This window comes from Acartia tonsa, chromosome 13, assembly GCF_053477335.1.
Source record: "Acartia tonsa isolate MP-2025a chromosome 13, ASM5347733v1, whole genome shotgun sequence".
Lineage (NCBI taxonomy): Eukaryota > Metazoa > Arthropoda > Copepoda > Calanoida > Acartiidae > Acartia > Acartia tonsa.
In genome coordinates this window covers 36,330,529-36,343,879 of record NC_137272.1, presented here as the reverse complement: position 1 = coordinate 36,343,879, position 13,351 = coordinate 36,330,529, and the positions used below count along the sequence as shown (strand labels likewise).

The 13,351-nt window shown below is 33.3% G+C and overlaps 1 protein-coding gene and 1 long non-coding RNA gene across 2 annotated transcripts; both read right to left on the bottom strand.

Moving 5' to 3' along the window:
* Positions 1–492: 492 nt before the first annotated feature.
* On the bottom strand, positions 493–6,373 carry LOC145304505 (uncharacterized). Its single transcript, XR_013874099.1, has 7 exons — positions 6,323–6,373; positions 5,475–5,563; positions 4,411–4,455; positions 3,212–3,326; positions 1,678–1,721; positions 1,281–1,359; positions 493–577 (listed from the first exon to the last, which is right to left on the bottom strand). It is a non-coding gene; the product is annotated as an uncharacterized LOC145304505 (long non-coding RNA).
* An 88-nt stretch (positions 6,374–6,461) lies between these two features.
* On the bottom strand, positions 6,462–11,817 carry LOC145334982 (uncharacterized). Its single transcript, XM_080180632.1, has 6 exons — positions 11,664–11,817; positions 9,534–9,630; positions 8,632–8,729; positions 7,726–7,784; positions 7,150–7,233; positions 6,462–6,513 (listed from the first exon to the last, which is right to left on the bottom strand). Exons 2-6 carry the CDS (start codon positions 9,567–9,569, stop codon positions 6,470–6,472), a joined length of 321 nt encoding a protein of 106 aa, XP_080036758.1. The 5' UTR covers positions 9,570–9,630; positions 11,664–11,817; the 3' UTR covers positions 6,462–6,469.
* Positions 11,818–13,351: the final 1,534 nt, after the last annotated feature.

The window sequence follows — 13,351 nt, the reverse complement described above, 5'->3', positions numbered from 1 at the left end:
CACTAGTAGAGTCACAGTGTTAGAACTAAATTTCAGAGTATAAATTAAGTATATATAAATTATCAGAATATAAATGTATTAAAGTCGAATCAAAATTGTAAGTAAATTTGTTAGAAAACTGCTTAAATAGAGGATACTGTTTAAGGACATACTTACATTTTTAGGACTTGATTATAGAGATGCTTTCAAAATCAGATCAATCGGATAATTAAGTCATATAAAAATTTGTCGTTAAAAAAGTATAAAATAAACAACATGTTTAAAATGGACGTACGGATATTCTGTTAACGATTATAGAGTTGCTACGCTTACAAAATCGTACCTGACTACAGGAACGCAAAGTTTGAAATCGATAGGACAATTCTAACACATGCCTTAATTAACGAAATAAGGCAACCGTTCCGGACGGACGGACCAACCCTAATTATAGATAAGCTTCGCTTTAAATAAGTTTTATTGAAGGGATAGATTATCAGAGATTATTTTCTATACTCTAGCCTAGAAAATATATTAAGATTAATGATTGTTAAATAATTACCATATTTGGATGCTTGTATTTTAGAAGGTGATAGGCACTCTGTAAATAAAAATAAACAAATTATTAACAAGAATATTTATGTTCATTAAAAGCTCCTAAACAACGAGATAGTAATAACTAGAAAACCTTAATAAATGTGCAATTATCAAAGTATAAGAATATAACAAATTGAGAAATGACTGTATATTTTTTAGCGTTGTGGAGACTCCATATTTTGCCGGAGCTGGAGCCGTTATTTTCGTTCAAAAACGGCTCCGGGTTAGCTAAAACAAGAGATTTTTTACTAATTATAATTTGGTAACTCTGTTGTGTCGTGTGTAAATGCCCCTCTTAAGTTTTTCAAGTCCAATTTTATTAAAAATTGAACTTTAAAATTCTTCAAAAGTCAAAAATAGACTTGGTAAAAATATGTTGAGTTTTTCTTGATTTTAGGTCGGAGCCGGTATTTTCACAGGCGGCCCCGCAGAGCCGGAGCCGCACCAAAATCAAAGGGCTCCGCAACGCTGATATTTTTATTTATCTGTCAAAACTATTTTTTCATTGATATAGCTATCCATATGTCAATTAATCAATCAATTGTTCTTCATAAATATCTCCCCATCAACCTATCTTTGTGTCCATCTGTCCTTTTGTCATTAAATCCATCTATCTGTCTGTTTTAGTGTCCATCTATGTTTCTATTAATCTGTCTGTCTGTCAATCCATCTAGCAGTCTGTTTGTCTGGCTATCTATCTATCTTACTTGGTCACCCAGTGCAGCATATTTAAATTCATCTCTAAGCTGTAGAATATATTCAGGGGTAAATAGTTTGGGCTGGCACCTACAATAGTTTATTTATTTATCGTATCGTATTATAGACAACATTCCGCAGATATTAAAATAAAAAAAAATATGAGATAAGATGGAGACTAATGTGTAATATGTAATAAATATATGATTTTTGTATGGCTCAGATCCGGTTCTAACCCAGTAAATATCAAACGAAATATTATTGTAAGAAAATAGATTAAGACCTATTCTTATTAGTGATCCTTATGAATTAATAGCCATATTAAAGTTAACTTTTCTTTTTTTAAAACTAAATCAGTGGAAATGCACTGAAAAATAAGATAATTAGCTAATTAAATGAAAATATTACCTCAATTTGTCCATATTTATTAGAACAACACCACTATTTAATGCCTAAAGCAAAAAATTTAATTATTTTTTAAAAATTAAAGCAAGCGATGTTTTGCACCTTATACAGTATGTTTTTTGGAAATATAAGAACCATTCCTGTGCTACGTACAGTATAGGAGCTACGTGGGAAAATGTTTCAATGGACTTAAAACTTTTCAACCTTTTCATATTTTTCAACATAGCCCCGAACTATAAAGAGCACAACAATTTTTCAGGCATAATTTCTGATAAAAAAATTTTGGAAATATGTTGTATTAAAAATCTAAAAAAAATTTTGTTATTTAATGTTTTTTGGACCTTATTTCGCGTTTACTTTATTTTAGTAATATATGATCATTAGGATATATAAGTTGGAAAGAATTTTAATGTGAGAGGGAGATTTGAAATCTGCATCAACTTTTAAGGATTTTTTATAAAATTCGTTTTAGGTATAATTCTTTATATAAAAGCGGAAATACAATTTAAGTTAACTAGCGGCTTCGCCCCTAGCCTCTAGAGGCTTTGCCCCAAGAGGTTTGATCAAACCAATTTTCGTATTTTAGATTTAAAAGAAAAAAGAAAAAAAAATTTGGGGGGGGAATTATTTTTTTTTTTGGGGGGTGGGTATTTTTCTTTTTTGGGGGGGTTGGGGGTGTCCCACCCCCCAAGAAAATAGTTATAAACCTTCCCGGGAACTATGAGAAGCTACCCTGTAAAGGAGAACTTGCTCGGTTGAGCAGTTAGCAAGATCCTTCGCTACAAACAAACAGACAGACATTGTTCTACTTTGTATTATAGATTAATTTGACATCCGTGATAGGTGGATTGAAAACTACCTGCGCTCTAATTGGTTGAATGATGTACGACACTTAAACTTCTCCAATCAGAGCACAGATAGTTTTCAATCCACCAATCACATATGTCAAAATTAATTAACTTAAATTGTATTTCCGCTTTTAGATAAAGAATTATACAAAAAACAAATTTTAAAAAAATTCTTAAAAGTTGATGCAGATTTCAAATCTCCCTCTAACATTAAAATTCTTTCTAACTTATATATCTTAATGATTGTACTGTAGATATTTTCCCCCCCTTTTTTTCTATATAGTAGGTTTAAAAAAATATCCTTATATAAAAGTAATAGAATGTCCGTCAATAGCTTAGGATATCGCTGACAACTTGACCATTATGATTCTTTTTTACAGAGTAGCTTCATATAGGTCTTGGGAAACGTAAAACCTTTTGGGGGAGAGTACCACCACCCTGCAAAGAGAAATCGTCCCTAGAAAAAAATACCCACCTCTCCCAAAAAAAATTAAATTACATTTTTAAAACTAAAATTGGGAATGGGGGGTTACCCCCTTCCCCTACCCCAAATTTTTTACTTTTTTTAAAAATGTAAATTAAGAAATTCGGTTCTCAAATTCAACCTACCCTCCTCCTCAAGTGCCCCTGGAGGCCTCTAGGGGCGAAGCCGCTAGAGGATAATATATCCATAAAACATTAGCCACTACCTGAAATGGGCCAGTAATTCCAAAAGAATCATAAACTTTTTCATAAATATGACTCCAAGTTCTAACTTCGTTGCTGTGTTCCACAAAATCTTTTCCAATTCCAATTATTTCTTTCCTAAGTGTAAAAAATTTTCTCGTATTCATTTGAATCCGGTGGATAGGAACCGGTTCTCATGAATACGAAAAAACTATGTCTAGCATCGTATTATATCCAGTTTTCTACGAATATAGAAATGTACAATCATAAGATTAAAACTAGTTTTTTTAGCCGGTGCCTTCGGCACCACGGGGCTAAAAAAACTAGTTTTAATCTTATAATTGTACATTCTATATCCGCGGAAAGCCGTTTATAATACGATACGAGAAATAACTATTCTTTTTAGTAGCGAAGCCACTCTATAATTCACTGTGACTGTCTGTCAGTCAGTCTGAAACGCTATGGGGGAAATGTAATATTTTTATCAACAAGCACGGCCAATTTTTTATGAAGATATTCTATAGAGCATCCAGCATGTAGTTTACTTTGTCCACCTGTCTATCAGTCATGCTACAAAATGTAAACCCATAGTAAAAAAATTTATAACTACGTGAGAAAGCTTTCGGGATTGTTGATTTTAACAAATGGTCCTTAAATCTACTGGTCCGCATTCCCATCCATCATTTTTTAATGCTTCGCTACTTATAGAGATGTCAATAACATGTCAATTATGACCACAAACATAAACAATTGAAACTAGGTTTGAAGCAATGGATATAGAATACATTCCTTCATGGTCAGGGGAGGGGGAGGGGGTGTCAGTACATTTGTCAGCTGGGAGAAACATTTTATCAGAATATATAAGAGTATGCGAGAAACTCTCATAAAATTCACAAATTCTAAGCATTTTTTAAGCAAGCCTGAATGAGCTGAGCAATATCATTAAGTTGAATAATTAATTATCTTCTGATAATTTATGACTTTAAAATAAATAAATAATTTGAAAATAAGTTTTCAAATTGTTTGTTTATTTGTTTAGGTCAGGTTGGGTTATATAATTTGTTGCTGGGTAGCCCCGCCGGGTTAGGACACCGCAGGGATAGGGCCCTTTGAAGGAGTTAGGCATATTAAAGAAAAACTACAACTCCCTCATTGTTTTCAATTTATTTAAAAATTAAGAGGGGGGGGGGAGGGTGCAGAGCTCTGTGTTGGGCCTACCTACCTGTTCATAATGTTAAATAGTTCATGTAAGTCACCAACATCAGATCTGAAAGAAACAAGGATGACAACATCCATAAAAGCGAAGCTCTTAAACGGTATGACAGATTATTAGCTCTTGTAAAGTGTCAGAACTGATTATACAAAATATAAATATATATGCTTTGACAAAATTATACGTAAATTTGTTGCAAAACTTCTAAAATACAGAGTTCTGTTTAAGGACATACTGATATTTTAGGACTTGATTAAAGAGATGCTTCTCTTATAATATTGTACCTAATTGTAATGGGAATCAATACTCCATAAATCAGATCAATCGGATGATTATATCACATAAAAAATTGTTGTTAAACAAGTTAAAAATCAACATGTTTAAAATGGACGTACGGACATTCTGGTAACGATTATAGAGTTGCTACACTTTCTAAATCGTACCTAAATACTGCAGGAATCACCATGCAAAGATTAATTTCGATAGGACAATTCTTATATGCCTAAATTAACGAAAAAAGCTATCCGCTACGTATGGACGGATCGACCCTAAATATAGAAAAGCTTTACTTTTTATAAGGTCAGAAAGGTCATTATTGGACAAAACGAGTACTTATTGAGAGGTAACAGGAAGCTTTTCTGTCTGTCTGTGTTGTAAAGGATTTCGCTTATCGCTGGACTGATATGGTTCTTCTTTTCATTAAAGCTTCTTAAAGGTGCAAGGAAGGTTAATAACTAATTTGGGGATAGGGTACTTACAACAGAAATTACATCTAAAATCACCCCCCCCCCCCCCAGCAAAATAAATGTTGGGGTTGGGGATTTTAAGTAACATTAATAGTAAGGAAGGAGGCTAGTATCAAATTAACTAATGTCAAAATAATAAAAAATCTAACGGATTCGTAAAAAAAAGTTGCGTGCATAGCAATTATGTGCTGTTGAAAATAGGAGAAGGCCATTCAATTTTAAGAGGTCTGTTGACTCCTCAACTTCCCATCTACCGCACAACACTGTTTTAAAGATTATGCGGATATAACCAAACTAAAGAGTAGCTGTACCACTGTTTGACAATACCTGAATCTTACGTCAATATCCAATAAAATAATCTCTTTAATAAAGTCTGGAAAATCAAGATGGTACAGAAATTGAATGTAAAATAGATCCTAAAATAGAAATTTTATTTTATTTTAAGGTTTTTTAATGTTATTAGGGGCTTTTCCCTATGAGTTAAAGGAAAGTCACCCCTCCTATGAATTATATTCCTAGGAGGGGTGACATCCAAAAAAATATTCTTTGGAAAATTACTATATAGCAAAATAAAACCCAGGTTGTTCGCAGTAAACACAAAAATTTAATTGTATGAAAACTATTTTTTTTTGGGGGGGGGGGGGGCGGGGGGTTCATGGGGATTCTACCCAATTGTGCGGTGGGGGTTACCTCACTTCCATTATTGGTTTTTATTTTCAAAAATAACAATAAAACATTAGGGGGGGGGATTTTTTTTATTTTAGGGGGGTTAGGGTGTCCCATCCCCCCAAAAAAATAGCTTAAAAGCATCACTGGAAAAGTAGGTATATTGCTTGAAGAGTAGATGCCATTTTGTTACCGAGGTCTTAAGCTTCAGACGAACAGACAGATGGACAGGAAGACATCATTTTACTTTGTATTATAGATTACCATTTTACCAATTTACCATTTTAAAGTTAAAGGATTAAGGGAAAGGGGGGGAGGGATTATCTCCCATTCCCTTCAAAAAAGAAAAAATGCCTAAACTTAATATAGAAATGGAGTTTTATATGATGTTACCGGACACATATACAAACATCCAGCTACTTTAGGTTCATAACGTTCAAAAACATCTGCTCAAAATATAAAAGTGGGATCCTTAACAATGATATAATGTAAAAAAAATTTTTGCTTACCAAAGCATATTTAGCTGGACATAATTCTTTTACCCTATCATTTAAAAAATTATATCTATATAAAAGTTTAGATTTTAAACTTGCTTTTATACATGCTACAATTTTTTAATTGCTATAATTCTATAATTGCCATAATTTGTTTAATTGCTATAATTTTTGCCTGATTGTATCTTGCCCAGTTAGATCAAGTTCTGAAAATAAATACTTTCAGCTAGAATTTTTCTAAACGCAGGGACGACACAGGGAGGGAGGGGACATTGGGCTGTTTATTACACTAGTCCCCAAAGTTTTATAGTAACTTTATCTTATTTGTTGGCTTATATTCTTTGGGAAGTTTGATTAGTAGGATCGAACATTAACACTTGTAGAGTGTAAGAACTGAATAAGCAGAATATGAGTGCATAATTGTGAACAAAATTTTTAGTAAAATTGTTGCAAAACTTCTTTAAAACAGGATACTGTTTAAAGATATACTTAATACTTAATACATTTGTAGGACTTAATTATAGAGAAGCTTGGCTTACACTATTGTACCTTGTTGTAATCGGAATCAGTATTCCAAAAATCAAATTAACAGGATAATTACAACATACACAATCGTGTCAAAAAACAAAAATCAGCATGTTTTAAATGGACGTACTGACTTTCTTGAAACGATTAAAGAGTTGGTACGCTTCCTAAATCGTGCCTCATATGAATCATCATGCAAAGTTTGAAATCGATATGACAATTCTAACATGCTTAAATTAACGAAAAATCTATTCATTCTGGACGGACGGACGGACTAATCCTAATTATAGAACAGCTTCGCTTTTTAAAAAAATTACCTCCAACCAATTCATAAATCATTTCTTCCTCTATAATAGGAAGCTCAAGGCCCTCCGAAGAACACAGTGTGGACTTAAACAAATCTAAACAGAAAAAATATATCCCTAAAAAGGGCAATCGTAATCATTTCTTTAATTTTGAAATTTGCTTTATAGCGGCTACGCCCCTAGAGGGTTTTAGAGCACTAGGAGTCGGAGGTGGTATTATTTTCTAGGGGGCGATGTCTCATGGGTGCTGCTTACCCCCAACCTTCCCAAGAACTTCCCAAGACCTATGAGAAGCTACACTGCAAGGAGAACTTTGTCTGTTCAGCGGTTAGTGAGATTCTTCAGTACAGACAGTCAGATACTGTCTTTTTGTTGCGTTTAAGTACCTTAAAACCAACTTATTTTTTTAAAAACTCTTAAATGACTTCAAAATAAGAGGTCAACAAAAAAAAACGATTGAATATCTAAATTTTATGGATCATTTTAAATCTACTACTTGCTAAAAACACCGACTAGCTATTTTTGTTTAATCACAAAAGTTAAGACACGTTCTTTAAAATAAATCTTTAAAAAAAGCCATTTTCTTACCTAATTCTCTTCTGTATTTATTTTGAAAAAAGCTGATTGCAACATATTGTTTCTTAAACCTATCAAAGAAAAACAAGTTACAAGAATTTTTTCATTCGAAACCGATTCTAATCCGGTGGATTAGAACCGGTTCTCATCTTTACGAAAAAAACTATGCCTAGCATCGTACTATATCCAGCTTTCTACTTATATAAAAATGTACAATCATTAGATTAAAACCAGTTTTTTAGCCCGTGCCTTCGGGATCTCGGGGCTAAAAAAACTGGTTTCAATCTTATAATTGTACATTCTATATCCGCGGAAAGCTGTTTATAATACGATGCGAGAAATAACTATTCCTGTATAGCTTTGAAACCGATAAATAACCGCAGGATTAGAACCGGTTCACAGCCACACAGAAAAATTATGCATTTTTATTATTGTAAATTTTTATGAATAGTAAATAAAGTTCAATCATGATCTTATAATTTTTCCTTTTTATTTCACTATCTGCGGAAAGCCGTCTATAAAGCAATGTGATAAACTAAAACAAGGATATCAACATCTATAAGATCGAAAATCGTAAAAAAATCGTTGACATTAATCAGATGTTTAAACAACAGATGTTAATTTGCCATACAAAATAGAAAATCACGAAACCTTCATACAAACAAATTTTTCAGACATACATACATTTCGAATTATAGAAAAGCTGTGCTAACAAAAAATATGGAATTAATTGTTTTTTTTTCAAGTGTTTTTTTGGGGGGTTTTCGTAAAATTTTCATTTCTATATTAGATACTATTTTTTCTCTCTCTTGAATTCTAATTATTGAGAAAAATTTCCATGAAAAAAATATGATCTTATGTAAAAACAATAAGAATCTATCCCATAAATATACATTTTCGAATTATAAAAAGTTTTACCTTGGGAATTTCCATTTTTTATTCTTATTATTTAGTGTGATTAAATTTTCACTTAGAATTCTTCCAATAACTTCTTCAAAAATACGGTTCACAATTGTCTAAAAGATAGATATTTTTAAAAGCGAAGCTTTTCCATAATTAGGGTCGGTCCGTACGTTTTGTTAATTTAGGCATGTTATAATTGCATGGTGATTCCTGTAGTAGTTAGGTACGATTTAGAAAGCGTAGCAACTCTATAATATTTACCATAATGTCCGTAAGTCCATTTTGAACATGCTGATTTTTTACTTTTTTTAAAACAAATTTTTGTATCTTAGAATTATCCGATTCATCTGGTTTTTGGTATACTGATTCATATATTACAACAAGGTGCAGTGTTGTAAGCGAAGCATCTCTATAATCAAGTCCTAAAAATGTAAGTATGTCCTAAAAAAGAATCATGTATTTAAGTTGTTTTGCAACAAATTTACAATTTCATTTAGTCTCACGCATTAATATTCTGCTTATTCTGTTCTGACACTCTACAAGTGTTAATGTTCGTTTGTCCTTCCATTTCAGAGCTTCGCTTTTATGGATGATGCCATCCTTATTAAGTTAAAAATTATGATTAAGAAAAGTAGAAAATTCAAATTCATGGGCCAAGGTATACCACCTACTCAAACTTTCTAATGGCACCCCAAATGGCCGATAAATTGATGTTCATCCCCAATTATGATACATAAAATTACCCCTTCTGTAGATTACAATTAGTGTTGAAACGTTTGGACACTCAGCATAATTAACCATCAAATCTAATAATAGGCTCCAAAGTTGCTGAGCCAACGAATAAGAAACCGTTACTTTAAAAATTTGGGGACTAGTGTAATCAATGGCTCCAGGTCCCCTCCCTTTCTGGTACTAACCTTACTATGTACATCAGAAATAATAATGAAATTCATACAGGTTCCAGAACTTTCAATGAATATGGAATACAAAAATCTTCGTAATTGTGATTCCAACCTAGAAATGGATATATAATTTTGTGGATACTCCACCAGATTTTACACCATCCCCTACTGGATGAAAGAGGTCAGTATTATTAACCTTAACGACAAATTTCCCTGTCATTATATGCATGTATTTTTGATCCATTAACCTAAAATATAACAAAAATAAAGATGACAACAAACGATCATAAACAGTTAGAAGTCTGCACTTTAAGAAACAATCCTATACAAAGATTTATGTAATGTAATACAAAGCTCATCTTGCAAAAAATTGCAATTAACAGGACGATTTCTAACCAACCCAACAAGAACTTATGATAAGAATGAATCAACATTTGAAAGTCTGTCTGTATCCACTTGTCTGTCTGTATCCACTTGTCTGTCTGAATCCACTTGTCATTCTATATCTACTTGTCTGTCTGTATCCACTTGTCTTTCTATATCCACTTGTCTGTCTGTATCCACTTGTCTGTTTGTATCTACCTGTCTGTCTGTATCCACTTGTCTGTCTGTATCCACTTGTCTGTCTGTATCAACTTGTCTGTCTGTATCCACTTGTCTGTCTGTATCCACTTGTCTGGCTGTATCCACTTGTCTGTCTGTATCCACTTGTCTGTCTGTATCCACTTGTCTGTCTGTATCAACTTGTCTGTCTGTATTCACTTATCTGTCTATATCCACTGTGTAAAGATATAACTAGCTCAGTATTAATCTGACTTAGAATTTAGGGCAAGGTACCAAAAGTAAAATAAAGCATTAAGTTTTCTGAATGGAATGATTAAGACTGTTGTATCTACGAGTAGGTGAGAGTTGTAGCTGGGTAATTATCGAATATCTAGCTACTCGGGAACAGCAGTACGTTCCAATCCACTTGTCTGTCTGTATCAACTTGTCTGTCTGTATTAACTTGTCTGTCTGTATCCACTTGTCTGTCTGTATCCACTTGTCTGTCTGTATCAACTTGTCTGTCTGTATTCACTTATCTGTCTATATCCACTTATCTGTCTGTATCCACTTATCTGTCTGTATCCACTTATCTGTCTGTATACACTTGTCTGTCTGTATCCACTTGTCTGTCTGTATCCACTTGTCTGTCTGTATCAACTTGTCTGCCTGTATCCACTTGTCTGTCTGTATCCACTTGTCTGTCTGTATCCACTTGTCTGTCTGTATCAACTTGTCTGTCTGTATCCACTTGTCTGTCTGTTTCAACTTGTCTGTCTGTATCAACTTGTCTGTCTGTATCCACTTGTCTGTCTGTATACACTTGTCTTTCTATATCCACTTGTCTGTCTGTATCCACTTGTCTGTCTGTATCCACTTGTCTTTCTATATCTACTTGTCTGTCTGTATCTACTTGTCTGTCTGTATTCACTTGTCTTTCTATATCTACTTGTCTGTCTGTTTCCACTTGTCTGTCTGTATCCACTTGTCTTTCTATATCTACTTGTCTGTCTGTATCCACTTGTCTATCTGTATCCACTTGTCTGTCTGTATCCACTTGTCTTTCTATATCTACTTGTCTTTCTATATCCACTTGTCTGTCTGTATCCACTTGTCTGTCTGTATCCACTTGTCTTTCTATATCTACTTGTCTGTCTGTATCCACTTGTCTGTCTGTATCCACTTGTCTATCTGTATCCACTTGTCTGTCTGTTTCAACTTGTCTGTCTGTATCAACTTGTCTGCTATAATATTTTTTTTTTAAATATTTGAATGATGTTTGTCTGAATTATGTCAGGTATTTGCTTTCTTCTTTAATATATAATAGCATATATGCCCCTTAGGGAGGGGGGGGGGGAGGCGAGGGTGACGCCTAATCTCCTAATTTCAATTTTAGTTTTAAAATTTTAAAGAAATAAAAAAATTGGGGGTGGGAGATTTTCTATTTTCGGGGCGATTTCACTCGGGAGGGTAGTCGTACCCTCCTCCAAAATAGTTAAAAACTTATCCAGTGCATATAAAAAGCTACTTTGTAAAGGAGAACCATATCAGCTCAGCGGTAGACATCCTGTTACTTTTATATGAGGATAAAAATAAAATTACTTGATAATTGAACGTTGTTCTAGGCCAGGTATTAGATAAAAAATAAAGCTGATATGAACAAAACTGTTGCCAGGATTTTTAACTTGTCCAGGTTCCAGGAGGTTACCTGGATCCAAGAGTCCTCCTGGATGTAATAGGCCTCCAGTTACGTTACATTCTAAAATAATTTTTTTAAAACTAAAGAATATATGATTGTCTCCTAGATATTAAAAATGAAGAAAAATGTGCCGTGTGACGTCATAAAAATGAGGGATGAGAGGAGAATTGGAAAAGGAAACCCGTTAAAAAGAGATCTATTGACGTCACACGGCTTATTTTTTCGGACTTTTTATAGAAATGAAACTATCAATATCTCATAATAAGAGTGTTTACCTATTCACCATCCTCCTTTATAAATAAAAAAACCAAGTACGTCCAAACTTTTTATTTTTGGGGGGCTAAAAGTGGGGTTTCAAAGCTTGAGGTGGCAAACACTCTTTACCCCCCCCCCCTGAACGTCTATGCTGAAAACAGCAAAAAGATTTAATAAATATGTAGTACACTTAACCAAATAAGATTAAAATTACTTGATTCTGAATATTTTTTGTTTGAAACTATTTTATGACAAAAAATTAGGATTAATAGTATTTTTACTCTTATCATTATATCTGAAAATAAGAACAATTTTGTCCAATAGTAGAGCACCAATAACAAGATTTCAGTAATTTTAATAAGATTATTTTATAATCAGGGATCTAAAGGGATAAGACAATGACTGATAAATTAACATATATCCTCAATGATGATACACAAATTCAGGGGCGTCCAAGCTTTTTTATTTGAGGGGGGGGGGTAAAATTTGAAAATAAAAATTTTGGGGTTGCCGTAGGCACCCCCAAGCTCATTTTGAGGGGGGTAATCTTTATTTTATAGAGACATTTTTTTTATTTGGGGGGGGGGGATAAAAATTGAAAATCCAAATTCATTTGGAGGGAGGGGGGTAATCACCCCTTTACCCCCCCCCCCCCCCCCTTGGACGTCTATGCACAAAATTAACCTTTCTGTACATTATAATTAGTGGTTAAAACATTTGTACACTAAACTTAATGATTCAACCAACCAAAAGTTCCCAAAGTTTAAAACTTTGACTTATCAATCCTGCCGTTTATAGGATCTTTTGAAACACACATAAATACAAACTTAAAATTAATTTAATTTTAAGGATACCCACCTATGCAAAAATAGTTGCTTTGTATGAATTATGAGTATTTTTATTTTTCTCATTGTATAGTTTTTTTTTTCCTGACTCAATCGGCCCAGTACATGTACAGAATTCCCTAAAAAATTCTGGTCATCAGATGAATGAAAATTGATAAAGTGTATTTTAACTAGTGATGGGAATCCGGATCCGGAATCCGAATCCGGAATCCGGAATCCGCCCAATTTTCGGCCAATTTTGGAATCCGAATCCGGATCCGGAATCCGTTTTTTTTAGCGGATTCCGGATTCTAAATTGGTAGGCTAAAATTACCGTCTTTTTTCTTACAACTCCCTCTGTTTGAAGGCAAAGATAAAAAAATTTTCTACATAACAAATTTTAATAATTACTAATGTGATGTAAATGTTTTAGTTATGCTGGAAGTCAACACTTTAAACAAATCAAGGCTTCAACCAAGTAACATAGTGATAAATTAACGAAAAAAGCTATC